This window comes from Squalius cephalus (genome assembly GCF_949319135.1).
Source record: "Squalius cephalus genome assembly, chromosome: 3".
Lineage (NCBI taxonomy): Eukaryota > Metazoa > Chordata > Actinopteri > Cypriniformes > Leuciscidae > Squalius > Squalius cephalus.
In genome coordinates, this window is record NC_137124.1 from 25,784,426 (window position 1) to 25,806,102 (window position 21,677).

The following is a 21,677-nucleotide window of genomic DNA, read 5'->3' on the forward strand; positions in this document are numbered from 1 at the left end:
TTATTTGTATGATTATTATTATAATTATTATTATTAAAATATAATAATATAATGGAGCACTTTACACAAGATTTTGAATAACATCAAACGTAAAGTAACATGGATTGCTACGTTTTGAGTGATTAAAAAAGTCTTTGTTTTCACATATGTAGCTAAAACATATTTGTTTTTTGCATATGTTGGCTACTGAAATTTTTAAATATGTAAATTCTTACTTTTTAAAAAGAAAGATATGCAAGTGCTTCAGCCGTTAATAAAACGTTAATGCAAATTTTTAAGTTGCTCATATTGTCTCCTCTTATTTCATTGGTCATTTATTATTTTTCATGTTTAATCCAAACTTTTGATTTTTGAAAATATATTTTAAAAAATAATAATGATTTGAATATGTGTCAATATACAGCAAATCTCGTTAAAAGAGCAAACTGTTTAAGCAGAGACGTAGTTTTAGTTTTTAATCCTGGTTAAATCGATTTTAAATATAGGCTACTTGTCGTTTCCAAACACTTTCTTGATGGTTTCCATACTTTTGTCACCTTTGCTCGACTTCTAACGTTTTATCACTAAAGATTCATTAGATGAGGACTTCTCTTCTCGGCGAACGCCTCGAAACATAATATGCTAAATTTGTTTTGCGAAATCATTTTCAAACAGGCTGATCTAGATGGGATGCGTTCGCACAGCTGACGAGGTTTGCTATGAAGCGCGAGCGTTCCTCTGTCTCCGTCGCGCGGTGAGAGAGTGGGAAGGAGAGGAGGGTGCGAGACTGAGAGAGACAGAGAACGCTAGTTATGATAGAACAGAGCACTGACCAATAGAATAACAGAGGGTGGGGCTGACGATTTCTCACCGTTCTGCATGGGCCCTTAAAGTTTGTTTGTTCGCTGAATGCGGCGTGTGATGAAAACGTGTTACTGATCCCGTTCGGCAATAATCAGATGAATCTGATTTGGGACATCTGATACATTCTTTGGACTTTCGAGACGCCGATAGTTGCCATTACGCACGAAACTCAGTTGACCGACCTACTTTTAACACCGTTGCCTTGAGGAAAGAACGACTTGGTTAGAAACGGTGCGCTTGTAATCGTCCAGGAGCTGAATTACAACAACTTTAATGCCAATCACAAACGAGGATACGCGATACGCTCCGCAACATCTAGCGACGGGAAAAAAAGGCTTTGGAAGATCTTTGGCAGACAGTTTGGCTATCCGGACACTTTTGGGTGAATTGCAACTTTTGAGCACCAGTTTGATGCCCTGAAAGATCAAAAGATACGGTTGGTCTTTCGAAAGAGAAATTGACATTCCTGTAGTGGCTAAGTTAAGCTCCAACGTAGCCACCAGATGGTTGCTAAGAAGGGTTAAACTGTATCTAAAGGGAGTTGGAAAATCCAGCCTTTCTTCCACACGGATCAACTCATTGGGTGGGAGCAGCAAGAGAGACAAGAGTCCCCAGCAAATCAGCGGCTAATTGATTAAAGAGACTTCATTTGAATAGGGGGCTGGCAAGGTGCCAATCGCCTTTCAGAGGACCCCCCCCCCCCCCCCCCTCTCTCCAAACCCCCTCCCCTCCATGATTAATCGTGAGGCATTATTGATAATCATAACAGGACACATGCGCGGTGGATGGGCTCGATTTCCGTAATTTTGAGCAGATTTGATAGTAATTTTTTATTCTTTCGTGGCTGATGCGTGAGCCAGCATGTCGCGGAGGAAACAAGCGAAGCCGCAGCATTTCCAGTCCGACTCGCAGCTGGTCCCAACCGAGCACAATGGTGAGTTCAAGCCCTTATTACACACATAAACTCACTCTGCAATTTTTTTTTTTTTTTTACCAAAAAGGGATTTCTAACTTTATTTTATTTTTTTTATTATTTTTTTTGTTATTGTTGGTTTTAACGTATTTAGGGTGACTCTTCCTTGTTTTTAATCTCAGGCAATGAATTGGTAATCGTAATGTCCCTATATTATTGTGCTGCTGAATGGACTCGCTTAAAGAGCTCTATTATTTAAGTAGCCTACATTTGAAAACTTTTACACTCCTCGTGCGATCATCAGAAACTATCGCTTTATCCTAAAACAAAAACACGTTTCATCTAGTTCTGTTCGATTCTTTGAAGTAAGAATCACGTTGTGCCATTATTGTGTGTTTTTTAAAAGTTGGCTCATGAAAGCTGACTCATGAAAGAAAGTGGCCTATAGGTGAAGTTATATATATTTTTAAAGGTTTTCCAAAATTTACCAGCAATCATTTGTAAAAGTTAAAACTCATCGAATTAGTTTTGCTCTGGCCCGTTGAAGTTGCCCACACAAGAGGGGATTCGCATGGTTTCAGCTTTTCACCCTCTTCCCCGCTTCTGTAGGATATTATATTGCATCTCTAGACCTCAGCAGCGTTTTATTCTATGTTATCACCGTTATCGAAAAGTAGGCTGTCATGCGACCGTTCTCAAAGGTTGAGGCTAAATCAGCTAAACTTATTTTGTTTAAAAATATTTTCCCCTAGTATCTCCAACTTTAGTGAAACTTTATAAGAGGTAATAATTAAACTAAATTAAACTTTAATGGCATGTAGTCACGGGCGATCGAACAACGAAATCACACAATCTCATGTAATCGAGCTTTTCCATAATGACTTCATACTTATATAATTTAGACATTTTTTTGCGTCGTATTCATTTTTTATGTAATTTCTTATACAGTAGACGGCTATCGCAAAACTTATATCAATCTCGTTCGTTTGCTTTTAAATGAGTTTCAACTTGAGTTTTGTGATCAAGAGCTCACTAGCTATAGCAGGCTGTGCCATGTAGTTTCCGACACACACTGTGACCAAACTCATCTTTCATACAGTGCGTTGTCAACTTTTAAAACAAGCATTTAGGCTACTACACATATATTAAACGTTTTTCGACCTATAAATGAGAGTGTAAACTATTATAAATGTATTATTTTCTTTGGACATGTAAAACAACGATATAAGCTAACAAGCCTAATTATGTGGGGCTTTTTTTTTCTTCTAATATGCTTTCATGCTAAATGTAGTCTTTATAATTTCATAGTTTTCAGTGTTGGAACAGTCAGGCAGGCAGTGACTGAAGATTTTGTAACAGTCATTAACTAAACATTTTAAGTCTAGCCTACCTGTTTTACTACTGCTAAACTGCATGTCAAAGTTCGTCTCACGTCCCATCGAGCTATAAAGAATTTAAAAGACATACTGGACATTTTGATATGTAAAGTGTCTTATTTGAACCGTTTTAAAACGCAATGTTTCGGGGGAACTGTCCTATCTCTTGCTTAACTCAGCGTTTTCTAGGCGATCATGTTTCTGATTGTGGGACCTTTGAAGATATTTTGTTTCAAATCGAAACTAGATCCAACTAATTTCCTTCAATTTATTTATGTTTTATTCTTTTTGTAATTTAATGCATTTTCCATTCCGTCGTGCAACGTGAAGAATTAGTAGAAGTTATTATACGGTTAATGCAAAAGGGAAAGCTAGTTGGCTATTACATATAGCACACCGTTCTTTTAATGACGTTTCTACGGCAATATTTAGGGAAGATTCATAAAGAAACACTAATCACTGGCACACCGCGAGTATTAGTTATCTAATAAGGCAGTGGAGATCAACATTATGTTATGCTTCTTCTCTTTACATTAAGTTAATTTGTTTTTTAGTGTTCTAAATAAAACAATCTAAACTGCTTTTCGTTACAGTTCATGGGCCGCTATATAGGCACCAGTTGCTTTCAGATGTCTGAACTTTAGTTTAAACGGTGTTCCTTAAACCTACAATGTATTGATGTTTGCTTATAAGAAAAAAAAAAACTCAAATATAGGCCTATATATCAATGATAGATAATTGTTAAATATTAAGATTCTTAATTTTAGTGTAAAAAATGTCTACTGATTTCCGCGGGTCTTAGCCTTGCACAGCATCGTATTTTAACATAGCTGTAACAGTTTAAACATCTATAACGTTCTCTACAAACTAATTTGTAGAGAACATGGATGTACAGAAATCAGCTCAGTGTTATTAAAATGAATACGAGAACAGGCCCAGATTTACATAAGCAGTTGGTTAGCGACTTACGTGCGAAAGGCATTCATAAGTGAAGTTTATGTGATTACTGCAAGAATTTAAGAAATGGAAAAGAAAACAGTTTTTCAAAACCATACCATTGCTGGATTTTCCCATTTAAATTTAATAACGAAGTGAATGGTAGGATTTGTCAACCACTGTCAGCTGACCAAGTTCACATTTTTGCCAAATACAGCTTGCCTCATTCAAAGCAAGAGGCAAATGCACAACCTTAGTGTTCACTGTTGCTGTCTTTTTGACTTCAGCATTTCTTGGTAACTTTTTTCGCTAAAATTCAATGAAAACCAGGCCTTAATATATAGGCCTACAGATAAACTTCCCTTGTTGTCTTCTCTTCTGAGAAAAACTTAAAGCAGAGATGCTAATTTTCTACCTATGCTTTGTGGCCTGTGTGGGATATTAGAAAGCAGTCTATACGACTAGACTGAGGTGAGGAGTCTGTCCTCTCTGGCTTGTCACTAAGGGTGGGATGTAGAGCTTTTTTAACCTTTGCCAGGCTCCCTCGGTGGGGAGGCAAGAAGAGATCAGGTCACGGTGTGTTCATGTGTACCATGTCTCTGACCTCCAACATGCTGTGCTATAGCCGGCCAAACAGAGGCTCTTACTTTTTCTGGGGTGGTGTGTGTGGGGGTGAGGAGGTGGGGGTGATGTGGATTGAGATCAGTGTGGCTGCTTTCCCCTTTCACCTCAGTAAATTTGCCACACACCCACCCAGAGAGATTGTCAGGGAGGTCCCCCCTCCAAAATACACACACAAGCATTGCAAACAACAGGGATTTCGTATCTTGTCATTTTGCCAGTGTTTATAGTGGATGTTTTTGGAAGTTGTTTCGACCGAGTATTTTTATTTATTTATTTTTTTTTTGCTATAGTCCCCTCTCACACCAATGCTTTTAAGGGCATGTCAAAAGAATTGAGGATGAGGGCTCGGTGACCAGTAGAGAAGCCTTTCCCAGGCACACCATCTAGTGTTCAGTGGGAAGTTTTCTATGGCTTGAGAGAGAAAGTGAGGGAGGGACGCAAAGGGAAAGTATGAAAGTTGAGGGCGGGAGGAAGAGAGTAAGGGACACAGAAGGAGGTTTTGAGTGAACGGTAACTCACTCTTCGAAGTCACAACTAGCAAGGCGCCTGCAGCTGAGAAAAGTAATGTAGACATTACAAATTATTCTCATGTATGTTTATCCTCTCTTTTTTCTAGTTACTCTTTTTTTATACTTACCACATTGCCAATTTTCTCTCCTTTCTCTGTCTTGATTTGCTTGGGATGAGATCTTTGACCTTGCTCTGTAGCATGCTGATGATGACCCAAAGCAACCACGCTGTAAAAAAACTGTTCTCATCAAAACTAGCTCTGTCTCACTAATCTACACAGCCGTACACCGAGTACAATAGCTTTTATAAACTAGCGTCGTTTCTTGCTTTCCATGTACTGTAGGCTGTAGACACACATCTGGCTTTGTAAGTTGCCCATTACGCATTGTCATTATTTTGGGTATAATTAAGTTCCCGAAAATATATGCTTTTCTAAAACTTAGAAAAATGTATTTCTGTTGCTTTGTCTTGCTTTTGAGACGGAAAATAATTAATAAAAGGATAATTTATTTATTCATTTGTTCTAATGCTAATTTACTTTATTTATTTTGGGGCATGAAGATGTGTCCATTTTTTTGTACCAGTGTCAAAATGATCTGATTTGATATGACATAAGAATTTATTTCATCATTCATATCTTTCATATGATTATCGTCAAATCTTTGTTTGGCAGTTATTAGTTCAAATGTCGACATTCTAGCAAATATATCTTGTTAGAAAACAAGGTATTTTTTTAAATCTCAAAAAATATTTAATGAAATTTAAATTTCTAAAAAAAATTACATTCAAAAAGTCCACAGTGGTGTAACTTTTGAATATGCATTTTTAAGGATATAGTATCAACTTCTGTGCATAGCAATTTAAATTTTTTCAGAATTGTTTTTTCCCCGATTGTAGGCCTTTATCAATGATTTCCAAAGACTTGTGCTGTTGTTCATCTTTTAGTAAGTCTTTTATAGTAGCTACATATTCACTGAGGGGGAGAGAAAAAAAAAATGTTAGTATTTTTTTTTTCATTTTATGATGAGGTAAAGTGACTATGAAATGAAATTTGGCAACCGAAAACAAAGGTCTTCAATAGGTTGCAGTTGTTTAATTTTTGAGCTGAATTATCATTACATATGACTGTAAATAAACAAGCGACTGGTAGTGTGCATTATTATTATTATTATTATTATCATCATCATCATTATATTATCAGTAATAGTAGTTTTTGCAATGTGTTTTTATTGGTTGTTGTTGTTGTTTTGTATTTTGTTTTTTTTTTGGGGGGGGGGGGGTGGTGGTGGTATATTTTTGAAAATTAATTTAATTAAATAAAAAATTTTCACCGATCCCAAAACTATATTCACGTTTTCCCTTTCATTGGCCTCACTTTAACAGACTTTTAATATTAAAACTTATTTATCAAAAAAGTTGACTTTTTTTCCGTCTGGGCAACACATCGTTTGTGTGAGACACGGCTTTACTGTCATGGCAACTTTAACGTTATCTGATGTTCCAGCTCAGAGAGACACAGGGGGAAGATAATCCCTGAATTAAACAGGATCTGCTTTAGAGCCAGCCGTGATGAGCAGGCTGGGCCCTCGCCCCTCTCCCCTGCTCTGACACTCCCATGCTGGGGAACAATGGGGAGCCATCCTGTCTCTCCACAGGGCTGGGACACACTTCTTGCAGGGGTTTCATTTGCAAATGAATCTCCACGCTGATGAAAATGTTGAGAGCAAAGCCCCACAATGAGTTTGCCTCACAATTTGTAAATCAACTTGTATGTTAAACAGCATGATTTTTGAGGGACAAAAAGAGAGGAGGTGGGGTGAGAAAGAATGAGGAAACTGAAGAAAGGCCACTGCCCTAGAAGAAGGGAGGGAGAGAACAGAATAGTTTTTCTCACTTTCTATTTCAAATTCTTATGGTTCATTTTCTAGAAAAAGTTTCAAAACCTGTTGCACTGTATAATTTAAATGAAAATCACCATGTGTTCTGGCACGTGATATTATTAATGTACACTTAAACATTGTTTGAACAAGCAAAGAGTTTCTTGCTTAGTCAAATGTTCAGTAAGAGTTTCTTTTTATATTTGTGCTTGCATTGAAATGCTACATAAATTATCACCTAAAATAGTTAGAAATGTTCTTATTGATTTAATAATTATTTAGTATTCAAAATAATTTAAAAACAATGCGCTGTATTAAGATGATCATGAAATTACTTCATTCACGCTTAGCCTGGTATGAATGAGTTTGAGCTTCTGCAGAGTGCATAGCAATCTGAATGCCAAAGGCTTACTTGTTCCTGTCAGATCCTGATTGCAGGCTGACTGGATACAAATTAGTTTAGTGACAGGGATAACCTGTCCAAGATGCCTGCCGTTGGTTGAAAATGAGCAAAGTTGACAGCAAATTGAAAGTCTAATAAGTCCTTCAAATGGTTGATTTGTGCCTAGTGGACATGTAGACAGTGAGGAGTATGAAATATTGGAAATCAATGACCCTCTATGAAATTTCATTAGGGCCCATTGTTCTCAGTTCATAGTATTTTTATGTTTTGATGGATTATCTGAAGAAAATGATTACCTAAGGTGGTCGAATTGATGGGACTTTGATACACATCTTCAAAGATCACTTTTAAGCAATATTGTAAAAGTGCTATTGATTTTGTCTCTTTTCTTATCCTATTTCATCATAGCTCTACATAGTGTGAAGGCCTTTTCTTTGAGTTATTTGGTATTTGTTTATTTTTTGATGGTTGTTTTTTGAACGTATGAGGGGGATAAGCATTAAACTGATTAACGGAAGATTAACAACAAAAGAATTTGAACAGATAAAGCTGCTTCTTCAGATACAAAACATCTCTAATCGCTAATCCTCTTGTTCCCCCCCCTCTTATTTTCTTCTGCAGGGGACACAGAGACCAACCTGGACGTCTCCCCCTGTAAAGACTCGGGTGCCCATGTCTGCAGCAGATGTTGCGAAGAGTTCTTTGAACTATCGGACCTTGAACAACACCAGAAGAATTGCACTAAGAATCAATTAGTTCTAATTGTGAATGAAAATCCAGTGTCTCCTTCCGGAACCTTCTCCCCAGGATCCTCTCCTCATAATCCTGATGAGCAGATGAATGATACAACTAATAACACAGATCAAGCAGAGTTGACCGACCTTTTGGAGCAGAACATACTTGACAAAGAGGAGGCCATGGACACAGAGATGTCAGGAGTCTCTGCACCCCATAATGATGGAAGTGGATGTATGGCAGGTGGCAGCCCACTCAGTGGTGTTGGAAGCAGCCATGGAGCTCTGGGCAGCTCTGGGTCCAGTATGGGGAACTCTGTCATCTCTGTCTCACTACCTCAGCTGGGTAACTTGACTGAGTTGGGCAATTTTTCCATGATCAACAGCAACGTCATTATTGAAAACCTACAGAGCACCAAAGTGGCTGTGGCCCAGTTCTCTCAAGAGACCAGAGGAGCGGGAGGGCAAAGGGTGGCTGTGCCAGCCCTCATGGAGCAGCTCTTGGCCCTACAGCAACAGCAGATCCATCAGCTACAGCTCATCGAGCAGATTCGTCACCAGATTCTTCTGCTAGCGTCACAGTCACCTGAGCTTCAAGCACCACCTAGTTCTTCCCCTGTGACTTTAGGTTCAGGTACTAGCCCGCTAACCACTCTTAGTTCCCATTTATCTCAACAGTTGGCAGCTGCTGCAGGGTTGGCACAGAGCATAGCTAGCCAGTCTGCAAGCATTAGCAGTTTGAAACAGATGGCTAATGTTGTGCAGCTACCTCAGAGCAATTCCAGTGTGGGAGAGTCATCTCAAAGCCTCGGCGCACCAGTGCCAGCTACAGTTAATGCCCAACCTTCAGAGAAGAGGCCAAGCAATGCAGGAAGCTTGCATCCTCAGTTAGGAAACCCATCACTTGCAAAGTCATCCACACCTGCCTTTGCAATGGGAAGCCTTTTGAATCCTGTGGCTAATACCCTTCTACCTCAGCCCCCACCAGGCAACCCAATATTTTCCAGTGCACTGCCCAGTGTCGGTACCACGGTTGAGGATCTCAACTCACTGGCTGCATTGGCTCAGCAAAGAAAAGGCAAGCCACCTAATGTCTCATCTTTTGAACCGAAGAGTAGCTCTGAGGATACGTTTTTCAAGCATAAGTGCAGGTTTTGTGGCAAGGTGTTTGGTAGTGACAGTGCGTTGCAGATTCACTTACGTTCTCACACAGGTGAGAGGCCATACAAGTGTAACATATGTGGCAACCGCTTTTCCACCCGTGGTAACTTGAAGGTTCATTTTCAGCGTCATAAAGAGAAGTATCCACATATTCAGATGAACCCATACCCTGTCCCAGAGCATCTAGACAATATTCCAACGAGTACTGGCATTCCCTATGGTATGTCTATGCCTCCTGAGAAGCCAGTGACTAGCTGGCTCGATAGTAAACCTGTTCTGTCTACTCTGACATCTTCTGTTGGCATGTTACTTCCACCAACCATACCAAGCCTGCCTCCATTCATCAAGAAAGAAGAGAATAACTCATTGGCTATAAGCAGCCCTTCTCATTCTGCAAAAAGCGACTCAGGTCCTGCTGATACACCTATGAAGAACACAGAAAGTGTGTTGGAAGAAGGTGAGAGCACAACCCTGCCTACCTCAAATGGAAAAGCTGAAGAAAACAATCAGTCATCCAGTTTAACAACAAGCATGAGCTCTGCAGTGGAGGGTACCATTGAGTACACCACCTCCAACAGCCCTCCAATGGCCACTAACCCACTCATGCCCCTGATGTCAGAACAGTTCAAAGCTAAGTTTCCATTCGGAGGTCTCCTTGATCCTCTCCAAGGCTCAGAAACATCTAAGCTTCAGCAGCTTGTTGAGAACATTGACAGGAAGTTGACAGACCCCAATGAGTGTGTTATCTGCCACCGTGTTCTTAGTTGTCAGAGTGCACTGAAAATGCACTACCGCACACACACTGGGGAGAGGCCTTTCAAATGTAAAGTGTGTGGTCGTGCCTTCACCACCAAGGGCAACCTCAAGACTCATTACAGTGTCCATCGAGCTATGCCGCCACTGAGGGTCCAGCATTCCTGCCCTATTTGCCAGAAGAAGTTCACAAATGCTGTGGTACTGCAGCAGCATATTCGCATGCACATGGGTGGCCAGATCCCCAACACCCCTTTTCCTGACAACTATCCAGAATCCATGGGGTCCGATGCTGGCTCATTTGACGAGAGAAATTTTGATGATCTTGACTTCTCTGATGAAAACATGGAAGGAATTGAGGATGGACCAGACAGCAGTATTCCAGACACACCAAAGTCAGCTGATGCATCTCAAGACAGCCTCTGTTCATCCCCTACTCCACATGAGTCATTAGGTATGGAGAGCCAGAAGTGTGCCAACCAGGGAGCAGTAGAGGAAGTGCAGTGTGACCAAGGGAAATCATTGGAGAACGGATTAATGGAAGGAGACAGACTCACAAATGACTCCTCTTCACTTGGAGGCGACTTCGAAAGCCAAAGTGCCGGAAGTCCAGCTGTCTCTGAATCTACCTCTTCCATGCAAGCTCCATCACCCTCTAATGGTACTATCCAACAGCCAAAGTCTCCGAGTCTGGAGGATCGACAGCAGAGGGCATTGTCATTGGAGCACATTAGTGCATGTCTCATGCAGTCTCATTCTGCCAGTCCTGGAGCTCTGGATCTTTCTTCAATTAACTCATCAAAAGATCCTCTTAGCATGCTTTTCCCCTTCCGTGAGCGAGGCACCCTAAAGAATACAGCATGTGACATCTGTGGCAAGACATTTGCCTGCCAGAGTGCCTTGGACATCCATTACCGTAGCCATACCAAAGAGAGACCGTTCATTTGCACAGCATGCAACCGGGGATTTTCCACCAAGGGGAACTTGAAGCAACATATGCTGACGCATCAGATGCGAGATTTGCCCTCCCAGCTCTTCGAGCCCAACACCAGTCTTGCCTCCAGCCCAACTCCATCCCTTCTGTCTGTTGGGCCATTGACCTCCATGATGAAGACCGAGGTCAACGGCTTTCTGCATAGTTTTCAACCTGAAGTAAAAGACTTGCCCTCAGCATTAGTGACCTCATCTGCTTCCACTTCTCCAGTACTTTCGACTGCCCCACCACGGAGGACGCCTAAGCAGCACTACTGTACCACTTGTGGGAAGACATTTTCCTCCTCCAGTGCCCTGCAAATCCATGAGAGAACCCATACAGGAGAGAAGCCCTTTGCTTGTACCATATGTGGACGAGCATTTACCACCAAAGGAAATCTCAAGGTAATTATCACTGCATATTAAATGCAAATCATTTTCTCAGATTTTATCAAAAATACATTATTTGAGCATTTCCAGATGTTTTTTTTCGCTATTTATATTTGTGAAAAGCCATCCACAATGGGTATTGACTGTATAAACCAAAATTGATTGGGGAAAACAATTAGAATGCATTGTGAATTATAAAGGGGGGAAAGCACAAATATAAACAACATATATATATGTATACTGAAATAATAAAGGGGATGCAGAAATGGGATGTTGAGTTATCCCATAAAGATGAATATTGGTCTGAAACCTGAGCTTAAAATTGGTGTAACATAGCCGGGAATGCTTTACTTAACAGGCTTTAATCACAGTTACCAGCAGCTACCACCCTTAGCAGTGGCACGCTCACTTTTTTTCCCAGAGTTTGTCACAATGATCACAATAAAAAAGCCTAGCACACAGATAAACAGAATCCTGCAGGTTTTATATGGATATGTGATTGCTCAAACTTTACTCACTATAGGCTAAATTTTCTGGAAGGAATGTAACTATCAAGCTAAAAAATTCCCTCTGACTAAATTATTAATTTTATTTTAATTAAATTAAATATGTATTTATTTTATTTCAATTTTGAAATTGAAAATTGATATTTTGTATTAATAGTCTGATTTCACAGCATAAAATATTGATTTTGTTCATTTACTCTTAAAAATCAATTTAATCAATATTATATTATGAATTAGCATTGCATTAAACAAAATCAATTTGAAAAGAATTGCATATGAATGGGGAATGGATCATTTTAGAGCTATGTAAATTGTAAAGTAGCTTGGTTAAAATTGCATCTCATAATGTTCAATGCTACACTAAGGGTTGCAACAATTAAACAAGGTTATTTTCCCCCTAAATGTATTGCATGCTTCAAGGGTGAACTGGGGGCAACTGTCAGATACAATACTGTCCAGCACAATGAGAGTGGACAGTGCAATTTTCTCAGAACACATGTCTACAGGCCCTTTCTTTCATATGCAGACCACCATTCTCACTGAGAGAATGTTACATAATTTTAACCTTGTTTTAATAATTAGACAAATGCTGCTTCCAGTGGGCCTATTTTAATACTAATTATTATAGTACTACTCCCCTTTTTCCATTGCATCATCTCACGTGTTATTCATTTTAATGTTTCCAAACTTTAAATGATGTAGCTCTCCTTATCCTTTGTTTTTATACTCTTTAATCCTTTTTCTTCTACTTTTTTTCTCGTTCTCTCTCTCCCTCTCTCTAGGTGCATATGGGTACCCACATGTGGAACAGTGCTCCTGCACGGCGTGGTCGCAGGCTTTCAGTAGATGGTCCCATGGCTTTCCTGGGCACCAACCCTGTAAAGTTTCCTGAGCTCTTCCAAAAGGACCTAACTAGTAGAGCTGGAAACGGAGACCCAACCAGCTTCTGGAATCAGTATGCTGCTGCTTTCTCTAACGGCCTGGCCATGAAAACCAACGAGATCTCTGTCATCCAGAATGGAGGTCTACCCCCTCCACTGTCAGGGAGTGTGGGCAATGGGGGCAGTTCTCCAATCGGAGGCTTGACGGGCAGCATGGAAAAGCTGCATAACTCTGAGCCCAATCCTGCTCTGGCTGGCCTAGAGAAAATGGCAAACACAGAGAATGGGACTCACTTCCGCTTCACACGCTTCATGGAGGACAAGGAGATAGTGACAAACTAGAGAATCGTTTTTGTTGTGCTCATGAACAAACATACACTCTTTAACTGGCACACACAAGTGCTCCAGAATATGTGTCCATGAAAGAGAAAAGCAAGGAAAAAAACTGTATCAGCTTTTGCTTGCCATTAAGACTTTATGAAGAGGAGTTTGAAAAGAACTTGCTTTTTTTGTACAATGTACAACACGTTATAGTTTTTGGAGCTTATTTATTAGTGATTATAACCTTGCTCGAAAACCAAGTGGAAATATTAACAGTTACTTAGTTTTTATGTTATTTTCCGTTTTATCAGCAGAGTGAATCTGTATGAGTGTTTTAAAGTGTGCTTTTGAAACTTAGCTTTTCTTGGTAGAAGACTTCACCATGACATTAAATTATTTTCTATCTGTAGTATGTGTTAACAAAACTTGATGTTCATGTAATGATTTAGAGCTTAAAGTGCAACGTAAGGCTGTAAATACTTTACACTTATCTGTGCTAGATGGTTTACAAGCTGTGTAGAAACTTTCCTCTGAGAAATATCAACATTTCATAAATGCAGGGACATAGGTTAGTCCTTTTCTCTCTGTCTTAGAAGGTAAAAAGAAAAAAAAGAAATGTAAAAAAATGGGTTTCACCTCAGCTGTTTATTTAGACCTTAGTATTTTCCTTTTGCTTTTTATTACATTCAGTTCTCACTCTTTATTTGTGCAAATAGGATACAAAGCTTAAAGGGTTGTTAGATGACAACATGAAGAGGTCCACACACTCATGAATGAGAGGGAAAAAGACAAAATACCTTGTGTGATCTTTGAGGTTTATATTTTGTTGGGCTTTCAAACTGCTGCTAGGTACTAGCATCTACTGCACATCACGTGTTGACGCACCCTATACAATTTTTTTTTTTTTTTTTTTTTTTTTTTTTTTTTCGAACGTGGAGCAACAAATTCCTTTACAACAATTGTACATAGTCTTACTCGACAAGACAAAGTCCATCTCGGCCAGGGGACAAATGATGATAGTGTTTTTATAAATATTATATAAATATATATATATATGGACTGTTACATGCACTTTCTTGAAAAGTTGAAAGATCTTTTAGGGCCCAGTTTCTCTACAGTTTAATACCTACTAACAACTACGATACTGTAATTCTTTACTCTAATAATCAAATACATCAGTTTTCCAAAAGAAAGAGTGTCTGTCTTGATGATTTGTATTGTGTTTTACCGCGTTTATGCAATCATCTTAATTATTTAAAATTATATACGTTTTTTTTTTTTTTTTTTTTTCCTTTATTATTATTTATTTTTTTTATTTAAAATAATTTTGAGTTTCCCCAGTCGATATCCTGTTTTTAGTTCTGGCAGAATTTCTTCTGCTGATGGACTATGGATTTCTTCTCCCGACAGAGTGCATTAAACGTGTGAAATGTTAATCCAAAGTCGGTTACATATTTAACTTCAACGTGTCAGACCGAGTCCGTCAGGATGCAAATGCAATTACAGAGTGCTTCATTAAAACACATGCAGCTCCTCTGTAAGTCACATTTCTGAGTTCATCATTCTGGCGGTTGACAGGCTTCAGCATCTTTAATTAAACAATCGATCGTTTTAGAATCCCCTTTCTTTCAGCGTTTGTTTAGATGGATTGGTTCACCGTTCCTGTCTCATATAAGGGAAACTTTTCATATTGGCTTGGCTAACCCGTGAGTTAATAGTTTTTAGATGAAAATATTTTCATATTGTAATGATAGTTAGGATGCTTTGGTAGCCAGATTGTCTCATGTTTCCCGGAGATTTGGTTTTTGTCGGACTGTAAATGCCCTTTAGCCAACATTTGATATAGCCTACATGATAAAAAAATATAAATGAGCCTATTTATATTTATTTTGCGCTCTACAAACGAATAGTGGCATTTGCTTTATCCTCTGGATTTATCGTCGCCCTTTAACATTTTGTCCTCACCAACAAAAGCCTAGCCTAAAAAAATCCTGTTATCGGGGTATTTTATTGTTATTATATTGTTATCGATTCGTGGTAGTCTACTTATTCAACTACTTTTAAAACATTAAGGCAATAAACCCTTTAAGGAAATGTCACTGATTAATAGTGGGCTTTAAAAAAATAAAATAATAACTATCAATCTATCATCGTTTAAAATAAAATATAGCCTATGTCCAGCTTTTTCACCAGCTGCATTTAATTTAACACACCATTGCACTTCCTGAAACGCAGGATCTGTTAATTCGAGGCTTGCATCCTCTCGCCCCACACCGCCTCCTCCCCGGATTTTATAGCTGGCTAAATTCCCCAATATTTACAAGATCGCGATGCTAAATGACCCCTGCAAACAGTCCGGGAGCGGCAGAGGGTCCCCGCCCCTCTCAATCTGTGCTCTCACCCCGGGACAGGCACTTTGTTTGAACAGCCCAGTTTCCGGATTCTTCAATGACAGACAGCGCGCACTTTATTGACATCATTGACACCAAACCCCTCTCAATTATGACATTTGTCTCACGGTGTTTGCAATAAAAGTGATTTGATTCACACCCGTTAAATTTTGCTCCTGGACCGATGCATTTCATATTTGCGTTAATTTCGTCAATGTATAAATTTCTTAAGACCAATAATTTAATTGTTATGTAAAAGTAATGTTGTGCACCTAATAGTATCTCAATTTGATATGTAATGACTGATATCGTTGAATATTAGGTTATTAAACATATTGTTTATGCCTCCCACATCATGTTTTATGTTAACATGACGTCAATCAATATAGTACAGCTTGAATAATATATTTTTTTAAAGAATGCCCAATTTCATTTTAAACCACAATATGAGACACATAGCTTGGGTAAATTCCGATGGTTAAAAATATAAGAGAACCTATTTTCCTAATTATTACTAATGATAAAAATAACAATAATAATAACAAATAAATAACTTATTTTGTAATTTTCTACTTTTAAATAATAATTCCATATTTTTCATTTATTCTCTTAAAAATAAATGAAAAAACATAGAATATTTTTATGGAATGTTCGTAAACTAAAAAACAGAGAAATGTTAATATTTAATATGTATTTAATAATCTTTAGTCATGTTCTTATTTCTGCCGTTCTTATTTTGAGTTGTAAACATTCCACTGCATATCTGTAATTTGCAGTATAATTGCCTAATTTGTATTTCTTTTTCCTCTTCCTCTTCTTCTTCTTCCTTTTATTATTAAAATAATAATAATTATAATTATTATTATTCACGGCTAAGTAAATGGTCGTCTTATTTAAACCAGTCGAAACGCATGGATGTCTCATAATGTGATTTAAACTGAAACTGAACATTCTCTGAAATTATCTTTTATGAAGCAGACAATTTTATACAAAATAACTGATTAGATTATTTTTTATTTTTTTCAAAAACACCTGAACAGCAGAATGATCAGCAGAATTGAGCATGATCCAGAAGAGAGATAATATTTGTGTGTGTGTGTGTATAAAGGCCTTCTGTACTTATCCTGTAAATGCAAAAGACAGAGGTACATTTTTATGCGACAATGAAGACACTAATGATATAAGGACATAAAATATAAAATAATTCATAACAATAATAATAATAACACTCTTTACCCCCTGCCTTGTAGCATCCACAGAAATGAAAACAGCTTTGTGACACGTTTTCTGAGACCTGTTGTTGCTTGAGCAAATAGGGCAGTGCATTTTTAAAAACACACAGAGATGAAGGAACTTTTCCATCTTTGAGTTTCTCATTGTTTTATTACTGTTGTTTGAGCAGTGTTAAGTGTGCTCTATTTCATGCTCATGCTTCAGAATATTAATCAGTTTCATTGGCTTTTATGAAACAGGACATGGGGTCAGTAAGCCGTATGCAGTGCATCTGGGCCACGCTATTTTAGGTTTTCATTATTTATAATTTGACATTAGCAATATATTATGTGCAGGTTAGTCTATGACGATGCCGTTTACTTCATTACATTTAATAAAAGGGGTAGAATGTGCAAAAGAACAAGATTATATGATATGTGGAGTTACCTTATTAGCAGAAAAGGATGATATAATGATAATATTACAGATGAGAGATCTGCAGTCTGTACAGTTATGGAGGTGTGGTGTGAGCGAGTGAATAATAAGGCAGGTGGTCGTTGTTTCAGTTTCTCAAAGGGGAAGGTTATGAGATCTGACAGGATTCAGTATGAGCCTCGGGGAGTTCTCAATGGAGCGTGCGACCTCTTCACGTAACGGACCCACCTCTGCTCTATAGTGTCTGTACTGGCTTTAGCCCCGGGGGCTGGCTGTGACTCCCTGCTGTGTTTTTGGTCTACGCAGGGGAGATCAAAGACACCTTTGGGACAATTGAAGTGCTGCTCGACCGAACCACTGCTCAGCACCACACCTGCCCACCTGTCAATCATTCCCAGGTGACAGGCGTGTGTGGCATGTAGGAGCAAAGGATACAGTTAGGGCAATTAGCATTGTCTTTTCATGGATCCACTGCTCATTTGGATTTTCATCTGTTCGTTGTCTGTTATTAGTGTTGTCCTTTATCCTCACTTTCATCCTGATTAGTCCGGTATTTTCTCCCTTTTTCTTAACTCACTCCCGCCCTCTGTTCTCATGGTTCATGATTTCCTGAGGAAAGAGTCTCAGTCTCTGAGACGTGTACACAGCTGGCTGAAAGAGAACCTCTAGATTGAAAGAGCAAACATGGAGGAAGATTTCTCAGCCTGTCTTTGTGTGTGTGTGTGTGTGTGTGTGTGTGTGTGTGTGTGTGTGTGTGTGTGTGTGTGTGTGTGTGTGTGTGTGTGTGTGTGTGTGTCATGGCAGAGTAATCAAACTGCAAGAACAGCACAGAAGCTGCATCTTGAGCAGCATGTATACAATAAAAAATGACTTTACACAATACTGTTTAATGCTGCATAAAGGAAGTATTAATGCAATAACTATTCACAATTGTATAAATAATTCTAAGAAATTCATTTTTGTTAATATATATATTTTAAATATATGATACATTTTGAAATATATGCTCTGTCATGACAGAAAAAAATAAAGGCTTCTTTGATTCATTTGCACAGAGCCACATGTAATACTAAGGGCTGAGGTTGTATATTTTATAATATTTTATTTTCACTAAGGTTTGTGCACCATTCAGAATTAAATTGATTGAAAAAATCAGGTCGTAAACAGGATGCAGAATTGAGTTAAATAAGTAGAATTAAAATGCATTTTGACAAGAAAAGCCATTATTAAAAAATAAATTAAAAGAATTACATTTTGTTTATATATTTAAATCATATTTTATATATTCCATCATATTTATTGAATTAACTTTTGCGGACCACAGTATTTTTGAATTTCAATTCAGTACGTTCTTCTCCCTGTCATTAAAAAAAAAAAAAAAAAAAAAAAAACTCATACTCATGAACTAAAAGTGAACTCTGAAGTCTTTCAATTTAGAATTTTGCACAACCCCAATTTTAATATGCATTGTGTCTTAAATCAGAATTTGGAGCAGGTGCGAAGTCAAAAGTTAAGTAAAAATTACAACTTTCTCAATCTTTCTGTCTCATTCTCTCTCTCTCTCTCTCTCTCTCTGAATCCTGAATCAGGGCTCTGTCTTCTGCTCGGTCTGGCCGCAGGTTCGCTCTGAGTCTGAGGTGGGACAGGGGCCTGGCCGCAGTCCAATTGTGCGAGTCATTTATCTGTCCACTCCTTCAGCTTTTCTCCTGGCACGGAGCGACACACACACAGAGATATTGTATTACAGCTCCCATTGTCCCTAGACAGACAGGTGGGACTCTCACTGTGGGGTCCTAAAAGCCAGGCGGCAGTGGGCAGACATTGGGTGCGTACTTTATTAGTGCACTCATGCCTGCAGAAGCCTCCCAACAGTACGAGGGGAGGGCGTACAGTAAGGTCTTGTCCCTCTCACAGAGCAATGGCTGTCTCCGGCTTGGGTTTATCATCACTGCTGAAATTGCTGGAAGTTCTTTTGTTGGGGTTTTATTGCAGGACGGGTATTTAGCCTCTTTCTGATGCTAATGCCTTAAATTTTAGGGACTCGGAGCTCATTCTCCAAGTCTCAAGGCCACAAGGGTGGTGACACTGTCCGTTATGAAAACAGTTCCCTCTATCTCTCCCTCCTTTCTTTTTTTCCCTTGTGAATAAAAGAAGAGAAGGGCTGCATTTAGGCCATCTGTGCTTCCAGTGCTTGAGTGTAATTTAATGTGTAGGTCCATTTTAAGATGAAGCCCATGTACTCTTGTGTGGTTTGTCTGTAGAATGGAGCCCAGATCGGTTTCCTCTTCCTTTAAGAGCAGTGGGAGATTAAGTAGGTTGATTGTGTTCCTTTCACCATCAGAATGAGGGCCGGTAACCTTAGCCTGCACTGTCTGCCATGGGGCTCAAAGACAGGTAGATGCTCACTCCTTCGTTAATGTCATCCCGTAGATTACGTTTCCTCATCGTCAGAGTGTCTTAAGATGCACTGTAAGGACATGCATTCCTCCCCTATCCTCACATACTGTACACTGCCAACGGAGGAACTGTTGTCAGAAAGAAGGTAAAGCGACATATTTTAGCCGTAAACACACACATATATATATGAATTTCTATACACTGTGATCAGCCTCATTATAGTATGAAGACATTTAAATAGTTTATATATTATCTACACACAAAATATTCTTCTTTGCCCATTTTTTTCCCCATTTTATATATGGTGGTACAATAATATTTAATAAAAAATATACTAAATGATTATAAGTATAATAATAAAAAAAAATATATATATATATTTTTTTTATTACAGACAAGAGCAGTTTGGTACACTTTAAAAAATGATCAATAAGTTATGGAAACATGTTTTTAGGTTACATTAAATAAGTTGAGCAATTTCAACTTTTTTTTAAGTTATAAGAGACTCAGCTTTTTTTAAGTCTGTTTAATATACTTTGTTTAAATGACATACAAAATTACGTAAAAATTTAAGGCAGAAAGTTCTATTACATGGATGGAAACTTCTTAAACCTGTCATGCATATTGCAAAATGAATCATTGTTCATCATATTCATCATGTGAACAATATGAGAAACTCAAGAATTACTGTAAATTCAGAAACAGCAATCTACACCGTTCTTTGTTTTTTTTTCTCTCTCCAAGGTTTTGTACTTGGATACACAGCTCATTGTTTAAAACCTCACGTCTGATTTTACTTATTTGTAAATCGCTTTGGATGAAAGCAGATTAATGAATAAATGTAAATGTAAAGTTTGTTGTATTAAGCGTTTATCACTAATATGTCCTCTCATTTTTTTTTTTACCTTCACATCAGACCTGCGTGTCTGCTTTATTTCCTTTTTTCTATCACACTTGTGTTCATTTCATTTTCGTTTTCTTTCTGTTTTCCCCCCTTAATCCATCTCTTTCTCTTTCTTTCTCTCTGGTGTGGTCTCAGGAGTAACGGCCGAGTTTTAATATTAACCTGTTGCGATGAGGGCCGTGAGGCAGCGCAATAAACCTTGTCAGCATGAATATGTATGTGTGTACTCTAAATGGTGGGAATAGAGATACAGGCCCTGATAGGTCTTTTTAGGACTCTCTCACAGGAGCCATTAACTTTCCAGTGTTGCATTATGGGCTTGGAAAAAAAACCTGTAGACATTCATACTGATATCAGTGGTTCTTTCCAGGATGCCACAATTGACCCGTGCTAGGATTTAAAACACCTGAAGCTTTGTGTGTTGCTGTTCGAGATGCCGTAGTCCTCAGGGCCACTGACCCAGATACCTTTTTTATGAAGAGTTCAATCCAAATCTTGCTGAAGTGAGTCTTTGAATAGAAATGAATGCATCAAAAAGATGTTAGAGTGCTCTCGGGCCAGACGTGACTATGGCATCTGGCATGAAGAACAAATATTCCATCCTACAAGTTAATTTTTAATTGATCGACTGTTGGGAATGCCCAGTTTTAACAGTCAAAATTAGCCCTGCAGAGATTTTTACAGTTTAGGATATTGTGTTTAGCAACTCATTGAAGAAAATATGAATTCTAATTAGTTGCAAGTGACCAATAAAGTAGAATATGCCTTTATAATATAAAATATCTCAAAAATCAAACATGACAAGACAGGAAATATTAATGAATAACCAGAATTAAAGGGGTAGTTTACTTGCGCTCGTTCCCAGAATGCATCTGCAGCACAAAACATTCACTTTCCAATAGAAACAGAGTCCACCCTGTAGTTTAAAACCTCTAAGAGTCCTTTGGCTTTTTTATTAGATAATCGATCCATCCATATTAAAACAACAGAGTAAACTTAGTGTTTCTCATATACTTCATTATTGCAGCCATTTGACCAGGCAGCATATTATAGCAAACTGCATGTCACAGACCATCAATACGGCTCTAATCAGGGTTAGTTATGGCTGTACTATAATGGCCAAGCCTCCTGTGGTCAGT

At 38.4% G+C, this 21,677-nt stretch overlaps 1 protein-coding gene across 2 annotated transcripts; it reads left to right on the plus strand.

Annotated features, from left to right (window-relative positions):
* Positions 1 to 777: 777 nt before the first annotated feature.
* Positions 778 to 13,798, plus strand: sall1a (spalt-like transcription factor 1a). Of its 2 annotated transcripts, none has more exons than XM_079867273.1 (3): positions 778 to 1,777; positions 8,104 to 11,507; positions 12,781 to 13,798. In XM_079867273.1, the coding sequence occupies exons 1-3, from the start codon at positions 1,705 to 1,707 to the stop codon at positions 13,219 to 13,221; spliced, it is 3,918 nt and encodes a 1,305-aa protein (XP_079723399.1). In that variant the 5' UTR covers positions 778 to 1,704; the 3' UTR covers positions 13,222 to 13,798. The 2 variants fall into 2 exon arrangements, with proteins under 2 accessions (XP_079723399.1, XP_079723400.1); XM_079867274.1 differs by lacking the exon at positions 778 to 1,777 and adding an exon at positions 5,130 to 5,253.
* Positions 13,799 to 21,677: the final 7,879 nt, after the last annotated feature.